This window comes from Podarcis melisellensis, assembly GCF_964234715.1.
Source record: "Podarcis melisellensis genome assembly, chromosome: 2".
NCBI lineage: Eukaryota > Metazoa > Chordata > Lepidosauria > Squamata > Lacertidae > Podarcis > Podarcis melisellensis.
Genome location: NC_138529.1, coordinates 122,237,458 through 122,255,088, shown reverse-complemented (window position 1 = coordinate 122,255,088; position 17,631 = coordinate 122,237,458). Strand labels below are relative to the sequence as shown.

The following is a 17,631-nucleotide window of genomic DNA, read 5'->3' as shown; positions in this document are numbered from 1 at the left end:
AGGGCTTGCCGGCTGGGAAGGGCATTTCTGTTTGCAGGGAGGGGGGCGGCGGATCTCCTGCCGCTCCCCCTCCCTCTGGGTCAATGAGCTCCGCTTCCTAGAGAGGCAGGAAGGGAGTTTTATTGCGGGGGAGGGAAGAGGCTATTTGGAGGGGAGGGGTCTCCATCCTCATTCCCGGAAGAGAAGCGGACGAGGAGAAGAGGAGAAAGAGGTGCCGCATATTGGGGGGGGGTGGGAGAAGGATTTGCTTTCCCTCCCCCTGAAACTACAAAGAGGGCAGCTGGGAAAGGAGGCGGGAGGATGGGGGGGGGGGAGAAAGGAAAGCAGGGAGGGGCTCCGCTCTATCCCTGTGGGAATCATGGGGGGGGGGGGGCGGCAGGATGCAGGCCATCCTGTTGCAAAGTGGGGTCCTCTCCCCCCAGGAGGGTTTGCATTGCAAGATCCTTTTCGAAGCGCAGAGATCAAAACAGGCTCCCATGGTGGGGGGAGGGGGGGGCGAATCGGCCTCCGGAGCTTCCTGAGTAAGAAAGAGGCTGATGTGAGAAGGAAGGGGGAGGCCCCCCAGCTCCCCTTTCAGAAATCCTAGTCTGACAGGCTGAGGTTGCATTGGCACAAAGGAAATACACTTCTTGCATTTCCCGTGTTGGGGGGTGCAGTTGGGGAGGGTTTGCTATGCTGCTTTTGTGCCCCAAAACTGGAGGGAAGAGGCACATTTTCCATTTCCTGAAGCATGAAAAAGCACCTTGTCAGTTTCCCTCCTGCTTGGCAAGGGAAATGGGCCCATGGATGGCAGGAATTGAAAGTGATCCAGGTCTCAGGAGCCCTTTATAAAGCTTCAAGGCAAGGATTGGAGGGATTAAAAAAATGCCCCCTCCCCAGCTGGACATGGGGGAAAGAGGGGGGGGAGGAGATTAATCCCCCCCCTTCACAGATTTTGATGCTTTCTTTCCAAAAAGAGGCTTCTCCAGATATCCTCTTGGGACTTTGTCGGAAAGGAGACTCAAAGCTCCCAGGGGTGGGAGATCTGGCCTGTCTTGCAGGATTGGCCCAGCGCAGAGGTGCTGAGGGACTTTCATCCAGGTTGCCGGGAGGGCCTTGTAATACTCTAAGGTAAAGGTAAAGGGACCCCTGACCATTAGGTCCAGTTGCGGACAACTCTGGGGTTGCAGCGCTCATCTCGCTTTATTGGCGAAGGGAGCCGGCGTACAGCTTCCGGGTCATGTGGCCAGCATGACTAAGCCGCTTCTGGCAATCCAGAGCAGCACACGGAAACTCCGTTTACCTTCCCGCCAGAGCAGTACCTATTTATCTACTTGCACTTTGATGTGCTTTCAAACTGCTAGGTTGGCAGGGTACTGTAGGTGTTCTAAAACCCACCACCTGGGCAATGCTCACACCTGAACTCTGCAGGGTGGGCCAGGATGACAGCCAGTTTAGTGTTTGGGACAGGGGTGGAGACTGTTCTCCAGCCTGAGGGCCTCATTTGCTCCCGAGCAGCCTTCCAGGGGCCACTTTCCATTGATGGAACGGGCCAGAGGATAGAGTTGGTGGGGCTATGGAGCTGACTCTGAGCTTTGTCCAGGAGCTGCCTGCCTTCCAGGGATTTGTTCCACCCACTCAAAAGCCCCCCAGGAGGCAGCTGGGAAGCGTTGGAAAGAGGGTGTGGAGCTGGGGAAGTTCCTGAGGGCCAGAGAGAGAGGACTTGAGGGCCAATTTAGCCCCTGGGTCTGAGGTTCCCCACCCTGCAGTTTGGGTGCTGGGCTTCCACCAGGGAGACCCTGTCTCCCCTCCCCATTCTCAGGAGGGATGCCCTGTGCCTAGTTTGGACCCCCTGATTATTTCTCCTCTTCTCCTTCCTCACAGTGTAGGGAAGATAAAAGGACTCGCGCGCACACACACACACACACAGGTTCCTAAGAGGAAGGACTAGGGGGCCACTGAACTTCATATCTCTGTCCCATAAACTACAATCCATGTTAGCGCATAGAGTGCTCTAAATATTTCCATCTGCTCCCCTTGGATGGAGCTTCTTCACCCTGGTGCCCTCCAGGTGTTGGTTTTCCTCTGACTGCAAATTCTGCCCATAATTTAGGAATTTCCCTTATTTTCTTTATTCTAAATGTACCAAAAGGTCAGAAAGTGGTTTCCTGGATGACTGTTCAGAGGAAAGGGAAAGCGACGTCTGCAGAGGTACTAACCATAATGCTTTCTGAGAAGCTTCATTCAGAGTTTGGGATTTGATCCTAGAACTTTACAAACCAAAGTTGAATGTCCCCTAAAAACTGTGGCAGCTTATAGTGTTATAAAGTTCCTGTAGAAAGGATTACATCCTTCCAGTTCACTGCCTTTATAATTAGGATTTATGGGTATTAGTTTATTAGTACTGGTATCTGTAATTTGTAAATAAATCTGCCTTTCTGTGAACCGCCCTGATACCTCCAGGTATAGGGCGGTCTATAAATTCAATAATAATAATAATAATTTCTTCATTGTTCTCCTAAAAGAGCTGCTCTCTGCATTGAAGTGCATCTTGTCAACAGCTGAGAGAGTCCCAGAAGTGGCCCAGTTTACGCCTCCTCCGTCCTTTCCACTGGCAACGCAATGGCCTCCGAGACAACCTCTGAACGGCCTCTTCTTAAAGATGGAGTGGAAAGAGGAGCCAGGCAGCTTCCTCAGGTAGGGAAAGAGCAACGGGAGCAGGGAGGAGGGAAGAGGCACAGATGGGGCCACCCAGCCTCCCTCTGTGTTGAGTGGGGATGATGGGGATCTAAGAGAAGCTCTGTTTTCTTCCTCTTCTTCTTCCAGGCCCTCTTGACCTTTGAGGAGGTGGCTGTGTTTTTCACGGAGGAGGAGTGGGCTCTGCTGGATCCGGGCCAAAGAGCTCTGCACAAGGAAGTCATGGAGGAGAATTATGAGATGGTGGCCTCTCTAGGTAAGGATGCATTTTTATTCCTCTTGGCTGTTAGGCGTTGAAGGTGTGAATCTGCTGATTGAGCCATTTATTCATGCCGTGTCTTCCTATTTGGCGACCCCTCGTAGCTGAGTAAGATTGTCTTCCATCAACACGGTCTTAACGGTGTGTCCATAAGTGACTGTGGAGTCCAATTTTGGATCCACACATCCTTCCACAGTAGGGACATAGGTTTCTGGATAGGAGTTAATCACAGCGAGGTTTTGCCAAATATGCTTTCCTCTTAGCTTTTCTCTCTTTCGTCCTGAGTTTGTGCTTCTTCAAAGTCCATGAAGCCTTTGGTAAAGGCTATTTTCCAGTGGGCACTCTTGCAGGCCAGTGTTTCCCAATTTTCTATGCCTATACTTCATTTTTTTAGATTAGCCTTCAGAATATCTTGAAACCACTTTAGTTGTCCACCTGTAATTCACTTTCCATTATTAAGTTGGGAATAGAGTAGTTGGGAATAATCAGGCATCTGAACAACATGACCAGTCCAACGAAGTTGATGTTGAAGATTGTAGTTTATAACAACACTGTACTTTTATCAGTAGGTAACTTTTCATAAGCTGATACTGTGGTACGAATTCCCCCAAAAAACCTAAAAAGGGAAAATCTACAAAGAGACTCACATTTGGTATGAGGTTTCCTGGTCCACATCATTTATTAGCTTTTAATGGGCCAGCAGATACTTTGTTGCCTCTGCTTCAAAAGTTTAATATTTTTATAGTCATATAAAGTAATATCTCTGGTTACAAACCGTCCTCCTTGCAAAAGCTTCGGCTTACAAGCTCTGCTAACCCAGAAGTAGGTCTCCTGGTTGCAAATTTTGCCCCAGGATGTGAGTGGAATCGCTCCATTAGCGAAAGTGTGCCTCAGGTTAAGAACGGTTTTGAGTTGAGAACGGACCTCCGGAAGAAATTAAGTTTGTAACCAGAGGTACCACTGTATTACCAATACATTACTAATGTTTTACTTATTCCTCATAGAGAGGCTCTGATACTCAAGTCTTAACTCAATTCGCTTGGAACTGAAAAATACAGGGATGTTGTCCTGGACCAATTGAGTGGTACATACTTCCACTTTGCTGTGAGACTGTAACTTTGTATGTCTCCTTTCAGTGTGTAGGAATATAAAACTGGTCTTGAAAGACCTACATTGGCTCCCAGTGCGTTTCCGAGCACAATTCAAAGTATTGGTGCTGACCTTTAAAGCCCTAAATGGCCTTGGCCCAGTATACCTGAAGGAGCGTCTTCACCCCCATTGTTCTGCCCGAACGCTGAGGTCTAGCACCGAGGGCAGTTCTCTCATTGTGAGAAGCAAGGCTACAGGGAACCAGGCAGAGGGCCTTCTCAGTAGTGGCACCCGCCCTGTGGAACACCCTCCCATCAGATGTCAAAGAGATAAACAACTACCAGACTTTTAGAAGACATCTGAAGGCAGCCCTGTTCAGGGAAGTTTTAAATATGTGACATTTTAATGTATTTTTAATCTTTGTTGGAAGCCGCCCAGAATGGCTGGGAAAACACAGCCAGATGGGCAGGGTACAAATAAACTTCAACAACTTCTTCTTCTTCTTCTTCTTCTTCTTCTTCTTCTTCTTCTTCTTCTTCTTCTTCTTCTTCAAAAGAGCCATTTGGATTAGAATGTAGGTGATGTGTACAGTAGGTTGGAATGTATCAGCAAGAAATTACAGATCATGGACGTTAGTTTCTGTTTCTCGCTGTGCAGCTGCTGCCAGTCACAGGATTGTGTTTACATTCCACAGAGTCCAGAGACTATTGGAAGTCTCACGGGAAGGGAGACGGGATGTGACGTTAGTGCTTTCCTGTTTCCTTTGTTCCTTTGTTTCAGTTGCTCTTCAGGATGTCTTTTCTGTTCTGCGTAGTTTAGAAATAAAACTCTTTAAAAATGTAGCTCATACGACCTCATTACTTCCACATGCTGTTTTGATGCTCTGCTGATTGAAGAATGTGCGTCGTAGGTTATTTCAAAGGCTCGGTCGAACGGAGCTCCCGATAATGGAGGAAAGAGAAGACTGAATCCAGAGGTGCAGCATTTTCACAGGAGGGGGAAGTGTCCCCCTCTGGATGTGGCTGCACTACAACTCCCATCATCCCTGGTCATTGGCCATCTTTGCTTGGGTTGAAGGTACTTAGAGTCCAACCACATCTGGAGGGCCATAGATGCCTCAACTCAGCATAGAAGGTTCTCTTGGTGCTCAGTGTTACATGGGAGTTGAAGGTAGAACTGGATACTAAGGGTTCTTGAAACTATTTTCAGATTTCCTTTCCTTTCCTAAAAATTTGGTACATAGTAGAAGGAGGAATGATGGAGGTGTTAAAATCAGAGAAGGTCTGATTGGTCTTGTTTTGTTTTAACTTCTCTGGTTTTCTTCCTTGAATACCTAACAATATTCTCTTTCTCTCCCACTTTAAACCAGGTGATGGAGAAGGCAATCAGAATTTTGAGGTACCATCTGTAAAGTACTTCACTGCGAGTGAACACCTTAGCATACCTCTACAAACTAACACTGATGAGAAACCCTTTAAATGTATGGAGTGCGGAAAGAGCTTCAGTGAAAAGGGAAAACTTACCATACACCAACGAATTCACACAGGGGAGAAACCATTTAAATGTATGCAGTGTGGGAAGAACTTCAGACAGTCTTCACACCTTACCGTACATCAACGAACTCACACAGGGGAGAAACCATTTAAATGTATGGAGTGCGGGAAGTGCTTCAGTGAGAGTGGAAGTTTTACTCTACATCAACGAACTCATTCAGGGGAGAAACCATATAAATGTATTGAGTGTGGGAAGTGTTTCAGTGAAAGTAGAAAACTTACTGTACATCAACAAATTCACACAGGGGAGAAACGCTTTAATTGTACGGAATGCGGGAAAAGCTTCAGTCAGAGTGGAAGCCTTACTGTACATCAACAAATTCACAGAGAGGAAAAACCATTCAGATGTTTGGAGTGCGGAAAGAGCTTCAGTCAGAGTGGAAGCCTTACTATACATCAACGGAGTCACACAGGGGAGAAACCATTCAGATGTATGGAGTGTGGGAAATGCTTCAGTCAGTGTTCACACCTTACTAGACATCAGCGAACTCACACAGGGGAGAAACCATTTAAATGTATGGAGTGTGGAAAGAGCTTCAGTCACAATGGAATCCTTACTGTTCATTTACGAACTCACACAGGGGAGAAACCATTTAAATGTATGGAGTGTGGGCAGAGCTTCATTCACAATGGAATCCTTACTGTACATCAACGAACTCACACAGGGGAGAAACCATTTAAATGTATGGAGTGTGGAAAGACCTTCAGTCAGTGTTCACACCTTACTATACATCAACGAACTCACACTGGGGAGAAACCATTTACATGTATGGAGTGTGGGAAGGGCTTCAGTCACAATGGAATACTTACTGTACATCAACGAACTCACAAAGGGGAGAAACCATTTAAATGTATGGATTGTGGGAAGGGTTTCAGTGAGAGTGGAGCTCTTACAAGACACCAACAAACTCATACAGGCGAGAAACCATTTAGATGTATGGAGTGTGGAAAGAGCTTCAGACACACTTCACACCTTACTCTACATTTGCGAACTCACACAGGGGAGAAACCATTTAGATGTACAGAGTGTGGAAAGAGCTTCAGTCGGTGTTCACATCTTAATATACATCTACGAACGCACACAGGGGAGAAACCATTTAAATGTATGCATTGTGGGAAGGGATTCATTGAGAGTGGAGCTCTTACTAAACATCAACGATCTCACACAGGGGAGAAACCATTTAAATGTTTGGAGTGTGGGAAGTGCTTCAGTAAGAGTGTAACTCTTAGAAAACATCATCAAACTCACAGAGAATCAACTGTTTAAATGAAAGTGTTGAATATGTTTCACTTATAATGAAGTTCTTAATCAACACCTATGGACTCTCACAGGGGAGAACCTATTTAGATGAATGGAGTGTTCAAAGTTTTCCCCACAGAGTTCACTTTGTGCTTCATATCAACAATCTCATATAGGGAAAATTCAATTGTAAATGCATGGGGTATATTTGATGTTCTGGTGTTTGTATGGAAAGTTGTACATATATGTATTAAAGCAATGAAGGTAATTTCTCATAATTGTAAGTATAATGCTAAAGATAATGTACTGTTAGGGATGTGCAGAATGCGACTCTGGAGTGCTCATTGAGAGTAAACGTGCTGAGAGTCTGTTGATATTTGGTCTTTGCAGAGAGAATTGGGAATGGAAAGTTGTGAAAAGTGGAGTACGACAGTAGTGTTTAGGAAGCAGGATTGGCTCTGGAATCCTATAACTGAAGAGTTGAAAGGGACTCTTAAGGTCTTCTAGTCCAGTTCCCCGTTATAAGAACAGCAGCATAAAGCCCATTTTTATAATTGCAATAAAGGAACAATGAAAACACAAAATGACTGAAAAGTAATCATTAAACCTTGCTACATTGTTTATATTTTATAAATTCATTGTTTTACAATACCTTCTCATTCATGGCTACCTTAATGGCAAAGTGGACAAAATTCCATGGTGGCAGCCGGAATATAGGAGGTGTTCAGGGCAACAACCAATATGGGGAGGGAAGGTGGCACAGGGAAATGTGGGCATTGCCAGTGGTTTCAGGAGAGTCCTTTCCCTGCGGAGAAAGGAATCTGTGTCCAAGTAATTGGCCCATCTTTCAGAAATCGAGATGATCTGGCAGATCTGCAAATCTATTATGAAGCAGCCTGCCTGAGTTGGTTAAAAGAATGGATTACATTGGATATTGCAGACATCCTGGACCTAGAAGGCCATCATTTAAAATTTTGCTGGCATGCATGTTTATGTTATGGTGAGGTGAAAATTTACAAAAGCTTTAGAAACCATATTGTAAGGAAGAATTTGTATAGTGTTTGGGAGAAATATAAAAGTCTGTTCGAAATTAAAACATGTTAACGGCTATCTCCTATTGAGGCTATTACAATACAGAAAGGTGATATGGATAGACAATGGGCAACTTACAGGGAATTGTAACTTACAGGCCCATCTTTCAGAAATCTGTAGAAAGAGCAGGCAGTATAGGAGGCTGAAAGCAAGAGTTCATCTGGAGCTGCTCCTCCCTCTGCTGGCATTGAGCATTTACTCATGACATGACGCAGCCCCAGCAGGTCCTGGAAGCTGCCCACAGTTGGACTTCACCCCCAAACGCCCCCTCCTCCATCGCCTCCTGAGACAGACAGATGTCAACAGGGGTCTCTTTGCCTGCTGAGGATTCCACCTGGGACCTCCTGCAGGCAAAAGCATTGAATTCAAGACCTTTTAAAATAAATCATTTATTCAAAATAAATACAGCTTTGTCCACTGCCATAATACCACAGAATGATCACTCCAATCCTCAACCCAGATCATGGTCATGTTGGCTCCCCCAATACCTTCAATAGGAACCCAACTACCCAACTGCTTGGCTAGACATTTCCAATCATTATATCCCCTCCACAAATACCTCCGTGGTGATGATGATGTTGATGGTGATGGCATTAAAATATTGTGTTCTTCAATAAAGGGAGACTAGATTGTGTCAAAGGTATCTTTTTTGGAGATGCTTTTGATTGGACACCGATGGCATGTGAGGCATTCTGATGGAGCATGTACGCCCAATGCGTCAATCTCATTCTTCGCATGATGGATATTAGGGTCACGGGTGCCTCAGACACCCTGCTCCGGTTCCTGGCAATGGTCCAGATGTTATTGATCCAAGCAGGGACGCGGACTTATAAAAAATATAGGGGGGCCCCGGGAAAGCTCATGAATAATAAATAAGCTCATGAATATGCAAATAAAGTGGCGCCGCCTCCTCGTGAGCGAATAGGGGAGAGCGTGCTGCGCCTATTAATCAGCTCCAAAGGAAATTGGGTGGAGCTTTTGCTCGGGAGGGAGGGCAGGAGGCATGCAGCCCGCCCCTCCCTGTGCATTTTGGGCTGGGGGAGGGGCGGCGATGGCGCTCTGCTGGAGGGGCGCCGGAGATTATTGGGGGGGCGGAGCCCCCCCAAACGAATTTTTGAGGGGGCTCGGGCCCCCTCAAGCCCCATGGAGTCGGCGCCTATGGATCCAAGCCCCTATTGGTTTTTTAGGTTTCCTTCCATCATTGGGTAATAACTGTAGTTTAGCTGCTGTGGACAGAAAGGAAATTAATTGTTTAGATTGAAGCCTAGAATATGAGATAAAATCCAGTTATAATTAGGCAAGTGCTGGATTAGGACGGATAGATTGTTTAGTGATTTTGGAGATCAGATAAAAAACTTCTCTCCAGAAGACATTGACCACGGTACACTCCCACCAAACATGAAAATCGGAATCTGAGACCTTCTGCATGCAAGGCAACTGCTCTATCACTGAGCTGCACCCCCCCAAAAAATAACAAAGCCTAACTTTCTCCATCAGCTCTCTCTTTTTTTAAAAAAGGAACTGGTGCCGGAATTTATGGAAATTTACGAAATTTACCAAAATCATCACAATCACTCCGGCAAATGTCCCTACAAAACATTTAATCAACCAGTTTTCCTATATTCAAAGGGCCTCCGCTGCAGATTTCCAAATGTAACAATTCACTGATACAGACGCTTCAGGTTACAGACTCCGCTAACCCAGAAATATTACCTCGGGTTAAGAACTTTGATGAGAACAGAAATCATGCTCCGGCGGCGCAGCAGCAGCGAGAGGCCCCACTAGCTAAAGTGGTACCTCAGGTTAAGAACTGTTTCAGGTTAAGAACGGACCTCCAGAACAAATTAAGTTCTTAACCCGAGGTACGACTGTAAAATCGCTCAAGTATCAGATTTGCGCCATTCCAAGTTTGTTCTGTTCAGGAAAGGGCATCTTGGACGTGGGCAGAGGTAGACATAATCCCTGGAGCCTGAGACCACGTACTCAGCAGCCTCCTTGCCTGGCTGATAATCGCTGGCATTCTAGAAAGCGAAGGCTCAGAAAAAACTCAATATGGAGGCCAAATGGCCGAAATATTGGGAGATTTTGGAACAGGAAGGTGACCACCCCCAGAAACATCATACCTACATCAGAGAAAGGGTGGTCTACAACAGAAATCTGAGTGCGTTATTTACCTCTTGTCTGTCAGATTACCTGTTAATGCTTACTTGATTGGATACCCTGGGGAGCCTGGCCAGTCTTCTGTAATGACAAATACTTAGTTCCTGAGCCAGGTCACAGGCTCACCCTATTCATACACAGACATACCCTTAAGACAGGATTTGTGAACAAAAAGACAATGGGGAGGCTCCCCCACCCCTCCCTCCTTGCAGAGAAAACATTTGAAAATGGTTTCAGGGCGGTCCTCCTGTGCTGCTCCAGACATGTGGTCCACACATCTATGTATGTGCTTGGTTGGTATATTTATGAACATTTATTATATATACATATAAGATCTTGATTTTTTTAGTTCAGATGCCATTGGTCGATTGTTGTCAATCACAGGACCTTTAGCGATCTGCGTGACCCACAAAACGAAACAACGAAAAATGTTGGCGGAACCCTTCGCGACCAAAAAAAGAAAAATGTTCGCAACTGTTCAAACCCTCCTCCCCATAAAAAATGCTCAACAATTTTGGTCCCCCCCCCAAAAAAAAAGCTCAACAACTACCTCAACAACTTTTCCTGTCAGTAACAACTGGTAGATCACAGCCAGTAGTTTAACACTGTAAGTAGATCGCTTTTTCTTGGGAGTTGGAGGGACCTAATGCACATAATCACCTTTGTTTTACTTAATGGGAGTGAAGTACAGGTCAAGGGAGGGAGGGAGGCAAACCTGCCAGAACTGTGTGACGCTGTATTGTTTTAAATACTCGGTTGGAAGCCGCCCAGAGTGGCTGGGGAAACCCAGCCAGATGGGCAGGGTATAAATAATAAATTATTATTATTATTTATTATTATATAGAAGACCCCTCCCAGGTTATGACATAGCTGTGATGTATATATGACGTATGTATAATGTTGCACTAAGGGTGTTGAGTGTAAAAAGGGAAGCTTATGAAAAAGAGAGCTTCTTCCATGTGGTGGGTAGAAGTCCTGTTGCAACAATAAAGATCCCGGGGGGAGGCTTTTCAGAAATCGGGGTGGGGGGTGGGTCGTCTTTCGCTGCCGCTGCAGGTAATCGAACCCATGAATTTATCACTAAATAAAAGGGAATGTAGAGCTTGCCGGCTGGGAAGGAAATTCATTTTTGCAGGGAGGGGGGAGGCGGAGCTCCTGCCCCTCCCCCTCCCTCTGGGTCAAGGAGCTCCGCTTCCTAGAGAGGCAGGAAGTTATTTTTTTGGGGGGGAGGCTATTTGGAGGGGAGGGGTCTCCATCCTCATTCCCGGAAGAGAGGAGGGCTTGGAGAAGAGGAGAAAGAGGTGCCGCATATTGGGGGGGGGGGTTATTTGGGGACGGGGGGTGGGAAAATGATTTGCTTTCCCTCCCCCTGAATCTACAAACAGGGCAGCTGGGAAAGGAGGCGGGAGGATTGCGGGGGAGAGAGAGAGAGAGAGAAGAGAAAGCAAAGCAGGGAGGGACTCTGCCCTTTCTCTGTGGGAATCAGTGGGGCGGGGGGGGGGGCTGGATGCAGGCCATCCTGTTGCAAAGTGGGGTCCTCTTCCCCCAGGAGGGTTTGCATTGCAAGATCCTTTCTGAAGCGCAGATATCAAGCCAGGCTCCCATGGTGGGGGGGAGGGGGTGAAGACACTTGAGACGAACCAGAAAAGGTCCCCCCCCAGTGGAACTTAATTACAGAGGGATTTGCAGCCCCACCCTGGGCATGTTGACTCAGAAGTCAGTCCTTCTCCGTTCAAAGGGGGGGGGCAGCCCCATTCCGCCTAGTGATGCTCCTCTCTGTTTAACACCCTCCATCTCCCTTCTCACTGCTGCCCCACTCTTGCCCCCCCCAGGCTCTGTCCCCAGTGGCAGGGGAGGGCTGAGCTCCTCCAGGACCCTGATCTGTCCCCTTCCGAAATGTGCTGCTGAAGCCCCTCCCTCAGTGGGGATCCTGGTAGAGCCGGCTCCATGGGGGAAGATATGGAGAGGCTATTGTGAGGAGTTGGCAAAAGGAAACAAGGATTTGCTTCTTGGGAAGGGGGTGGCCCCCATGTTGGCAGAGGGGGGAACAATGGGGTGGGTTTGCTGTCCTGTTTATGAGGCCCTGGAGCGGAGGGAGGAGGCACATTTTGGATTTTCACCTGCTGCTAAGCAAAGAAAACGGGTAAATGTGTGGCGGGATTGAAATCTAATCAGGCAGGTTCAGGTTTGTGCTCACAAGGGACCAGTTTTGACCCCCTGGTTATCTTTCACCCTGTCCTATCTCACAGAGTTGGGAAGATAAAAGCACAGCTCCTTTCTTTGAAGTAGAACTGCGAAAGTCCCAGAAGTGGCCAACTTTACGGCTCCTCCGAATCGCCTCACCAATGGCCTCAGAGGCACCGTTTGGACCTTCTCTTCTTCAAGGTGGAGTGGAAAGAGGAGCCAGGCAGCTTCTTCAGGTAGGGAAAGAGCCTTGGGGAATCAGATAGGAGGGAAGAGGCACAGATGGGACCACCCAGCCTCCCTCTGTGTTGAGTGGGGATGATGGGGATCTAAGAGAAGCTCTGTCTTCTTCCTCTTCTTCTTCCAGGCCCTCTTGACCTTTGAGGAGGTGGCTGTGTTCTTCACGGAGGAGGAGTGGGCTCTGCTGGATCCAGGCCAAAGAGCTCTGCACAAGGAAGTCATGGAGGAGAATTATGAGATGGTGGCCTCTCTAGGTAAGGGAAAATTTGTAACCCTCTTGTCTGTTAGACGTTGGAGGTGTGAATCTCCTGTTTGAGCCATTTATTCACGCTGTGAAGAAACAACATATGAATAGGATTTGGCCAGTGGCCCATCTAGTCCAGCATCCTGTTCTCACACTGGCAAAGCCAGATGCCTGTGGGAAACCAGCAAGCAGGATTCGAACACAAGAGCACTCTTGCCTCCTGTAGTTTCCAGTATTTAGGAACACTGCTGTCTTCTGAGTGTGGAGGCATTGCAGAGCCATCACGGCGAGTGGCCAGCAATAGACTTCTCCATGTACCGTATTTTTCGCCCTATAGGGCGCACCTAGTTTTTTTGGGGGGAAATAAAGAGAAAAAATTATTTCCCCCCCAGGCCCGAGGTTCCCCTGACCCCAGCCCCCAGAACAGGCTGCTGTCCGCAAGCCGTGGGATAGTGGACAGCCCATGGCTTGTGGAGAGCTGTGCGAAACCTGAAGCCTGGGGAGTGCTGAGCTCAGCGCGTCCCAGGCTTCGGGATGCAGGCAGCTCTCCGCAAGCCGTGGGAGAGCTGCGCGAAGTCACGCAGCTCTCCCACGGCTTGCAGATAGCTTCCTGAAGCCTGCATTCGCCCCATAGGATGCACACACATTTCCCCTTCATTTTTGGAGGGGGAAAAGTGCGTCCTATAGGGCGAAAAATACGGTATTTGGGACATCATTGCTCCCTGTGGGATCGAGTTCCCTAGTTTAACTATGTGCTGTGTGAAGAAGGCTAATCTTTTATTTGTGCTTAGTGAATAATAATAATAAGAAGAAGAATTTTATTATTTCTACCCCACCCATCTGTCTATTTTCCCCCACCCACTCTGGGCGGCTTCCAACAAAATTAAAAGCATAATAAAGCATCAAACATTAAAAATATCCCTAAACAGGGCTGCCTTCAGATGTCTTCTAAAAGTTGGGTAGTTGTTTATTTCTTTGACATCTGATGAGAGGGCGTTCCACAGGGAGGGCGCCACTACCAAGAAGGCCCTCTGCCTGGTTCCTTGTAACCTCACTTCTCGCAGGGAGGGAACCTCCAGAAGGCCCTTGGAGCTGGACCTCAGTGTCCGGGCTGAATGATGGGGGTGGAGATGCTCCTTCAGGTATACTGGGCCAAGGCCGTTTAGGACTTTAAAGGTCGGCACCAACACTTTGAATTGTGCTCAAAAACATACAGGGAACCAATGTAGGTCTTTCAGGACCAGTGTTATGCGGTCTCGGCTGCCACTCCCTGTCATCAGTCTAGCTGCCACATTCTGGATTAGTTGCAGTTTCCGGTTACAGATTCCAGGTCATCATAGTTGCAGTTTCCGGTTGCAGTTTCCGGGTCATCTTCAAAGGTAGCCCCACATAGAGCGTGTTGCAGTAGTCCAAGCTGGAGTTAACTAGAGCATGCACCACTCTGCCGAGATAGTCTGCGGGCAGGTAGGGTCTCAGCCTGTGTACCAGATGAAGCTGGTAGACAGCTGCTCTGGACACAGAGTTGACCTGTACCTCCATGGACAGTTGTGAGTCCAAAATAACTCCCAGGCTCCACACCTGCTCCTTCAGAGGTACAGTTACCCCATTCAGGAGCAGGGAGTCCCCCACACCCGCTTGCTCCCTGTCCCCCCAAAAGAGTACTTCTGTCTTGTCAGAATTCAACCTGTTAGCCACCTTCCATCCTCCAACCACCTCCAGGCACTCACACAGGACCTTCACTGCCTTCACCGGTTCCAATTTGAAAGGGAGGTAGAGCTGGGTATTATCCGCATATTGATGGACACCCAGCCCAACTCCCCTGATGATCTCTCCCAGCAGCTTCATATAGATATTAAAAAGCATGGGAGAGAGGATGGAACCCTAAGGCTCCCCTAACAGCACTTTCTGGACATAGCCCAGGAGGAAGGAGTGGAACCACTGTAGAGCAGTGCCCCCAATTCTGAGCTCCCCTAGACGTTCCTCAAGGTTGTAATGATCAATGGTATAAAAAGCCACTGAGAGATCCAGCAGAGCTAGCAAACAGCTTTCACCTTTGTCCCAGGCCTGCCAGAGATCATGGTCTGCATCCTTCAGGCGTGCCTGGAGTTGTTCTGCAACCACCCGTTCAATCACCTTGCCCAAGAATGGAAGATTTGGGACTGGGTCAGGTCTAAAGATGTTTTTTTTAAGAAGCGGTTTAATAACCGCCTCTTTCAGCGGGTCTGGGAAGGCTCCCTCGCAGAAGGAAGCCTTCACCACCCCGTAGAGCCCATCACCCAGCCCCTCCCGGCTCGCTTTTATGAGCCAGGATGGGCAAGGATCAAGGAGACAGGTGGTCGGTTTCACTCGTTCAAGCAGCCTGTCTAGATCCTCAGAGGTAACAGATTGAATTGATCCCATGAAACTTGACTAGACTGGCCCTGCTCCCATGGTGGAGTCTACCTCCTTCCAAATCTGAGTGACTTTATCTGCAAAAAATTTTGCAAAATCATTGCAGGAGATCTTGGGGCCCTTATTGGACCCCAGTGGCACAGGTGGTTCCGTTAAATTATGAACCACCTGAAAGAGCCTCCTCCTGCTGTTTGCTGCAGATGCAATAGAGTTGGCGAAGAAGGTCCTCTTCGCTGTTGATATTGCCACTTGGTAGGCTCAACATTGAGCTCTAACCTGTGTCCGGTCTTATTCAGAATGAGTTTTCCGCCACCGGCGCTCTAGCCATCTCAGCGATTGTTTCATTGCCCTCAGCTCCAGGGAGCTCCATGCAATTGGAGAGGGCACTTTGGAGCCAGACAGTCAATAGCCCTGGTTAACTCCGCATTCCAGTGGGCCACCAGGGAATCAGCTGAAAGGCCATCAACGTGGCGTAAAATATCCCCTACCACTCTCTGGAAACCATTTGGATCTATTAAGTGGCGGGGGCGGACCATCCGAATCCCAGTCCCTACAGAAGGGAAGGGTCACGGAGAAGTCCAGTTGCACCAGGAAGTGATCTGACCATGGCACTTCTTTTGTTTCGCTTTTACTTAGTGTCAGATTACCCACGTCACTAGAGGTGAACACCAGGTCCAAGGCATGTCTGCGACAATGAGTTGGGCCAAACTTATTCAGGGGCCATGGAGGCCATGTTTTCCACGAAGTCCTGAGTGGCCCCTTGTAAGGTCGTGTTGGCATGGATGTTAAAATCCCCCAGGACAACCAAACTAGGTGTCTCCAGGAGAACATCCACCACGACCTGAAGCAGCTTGGCCAGGGAATCCTTGGTGCAGTGGAGAGGTTGGTACACCAAAAGGAATCCTGTACCGCCCCTATTGCCCAACTGCCAGAACATGCACTCAGAAAACTGGGTCTTCCCAATAGGATGCCTGGTGCAAGCTAATGACTGCCTAAAAAAATCACTGCAAACACACACACCCCGCCACCCGTATGACCTGGGTTGCTGTGTGTAAGAGAAACCTGGTGGACAAGCAAGCACAGACCGATCTGCTTCATCCAACCAAGTCTCAAGCCAGATCAAGTCATGGATGGCAGTGGTCTTATTAACCAATGACCTAGCATTGCACAGCAGCACCTTTAGGTCATATGGGTCTCCCGTTGCTGATTCCAATATCCTTCTGGTCAAGACCAGACCCAGAGGCAGAAATAGTATTCAAACAATGACTAAACCTGCCTCCTCGGTAATGACATGGTCTAAGACATTACCTGGAGGAGGCAGGAGAAAATGGACTGCAGAAATCTAGCACTTTCAGAAGAGAGGGAAGGTAGATAAAGTGTGTCCCTCCAGATGTTGCTCCACCGTAACTCCTATCATCCTGGCCATTGGACGTTCCTGCCTGGGTTGAAGCTAGTTTGAGTTCAGCCACATCTGGAAGACTATAGGTGCCCCACCTCAGCATAGAATGTTTCTCTCGGTGCTCAGTGTTACATGGGAGTTCAAGGTGGAGCTGGATACTAAGAGATATCATCTATCTCTATCTAAATCTTATTTACCATTTTCATTTTTACACTTGAAACAATAACAATGCTTCCAATGCAAAACACATAATTGATCTTGACTCCCCTTCCACTCCTTCCATGGTTCATTTTGTTAATTTATTTTCCACTACATATTCTAATTTTCCCCGTATCTTATTTTATCTCAGTTTTATATCCCAGTATTCTTACTGCTGAATTCATTCTTTTACTGTTATCTTTTTAATGTGTTTACAATAAGTTTCCAAAATAATCTACAAAGCATTTCCAATCTTCATTTTTAAAATTATTATTAATTTTAATTTATATACATTGCAACAATTATTTTGCCTAGTTTTAACATTTTCAATTTCAACTCCCTTCCATCTCTTTCTGCGGTTCCTTAGATTTATTGTCTTCCTTTCCTGCATACTCCAAATTGTCTTAACTTATTCTTTTATTCATCTATTCTTATATATCTCTCTCATATATATATTTTAAGCTGCAGGTTTTTACAATAATCCTGCCAATGTCTTCATCTGTTTACAGTTTGTGAATACTCAATAAACCATTTCCGTTCTTTTCTAAAAAGTTTGTTATCTTGATTTCTTATTCTTCCGGTAAGTTTCACCATTTCTGCATACTCCATTAGTTTCGTTGGGACCCCTTCATCCTTCCATTTTTGGACAAATAACAGTCTTGCAACAGTCTTGTATAGTCGTATACATAAATACATTTCTATACTGTTTGGGTAGTTCTAATCCTATAATTCCCAAGAGAAAAGCTTCTGGGTTTTTTAAAGGGAAGATATTTTAAACATCTTTTTCAGTCATTATGTATCATTTCCCAGTAAGCTTTAACCTTATTACAAGACCACCACATGTGCAAAAGGTGCCTTCTTTCTCTTTACATTTCCAACATTTATTTGACTTTAATTTATACATTT

At 46.9% G+C, this 17,631-nt stretch overlaps 2 protein-coding genes across 13 annotated transcripts in view; one reads left to right on the top strand and one right to left on the bottom strand.

The window, feature by feature from the left end:
• LOC309364399 (uncharacterized protein) overlaps nucleotides 1-17,631 on the top strand; it is a 152,254-nt gene that overhangs the window by 100,224 nt on the left and 34,399 nt on the right. For 2 of the 12 annotated variants that reach the window (XM_081901600.1, XM_081901597.1), the window contains exons 2-3: nucleotides 2,505-2,676; nucleotides 12,621-12,747. The exons of 1 other annotated variant lie outside the window; for it this stretch is intronic. In XM_081901600.1, the coding sequence (XP_081757726.1) occupies nucleotides 2,602-2,676; nucleotides 12,621-12,747 (202 nt within the window). In that variant the 5' untranslated portion in view covers nucleotides 2,505-2,601. Of the gene's footprint in view, nucleotides 1-140; nucleotides 212-2,504; nucleotides 2,677-2,805; nucleotides 2,933-3,681; nucleotides 4,020-12,318; nucleotides 12,490-12,620; nucleotides 12,748-17,631 lie in introns of those variants that run through there. 9 more of the 12 variants (XM_081901589.1, XM_081901592.1, XM_081901598.1 and 6 more) reach the window with 8 other exon arrangements.
• Nucleotides 1-17,631, bottom strand: part of LOC309364383 (uncharacterized protein) — a 155,808-nt gene that overhangs the window by 122,032 nt on the left and 16,145 nt on the right. The gene's annotated exons all lie outside the window — the stretch shown is intronic.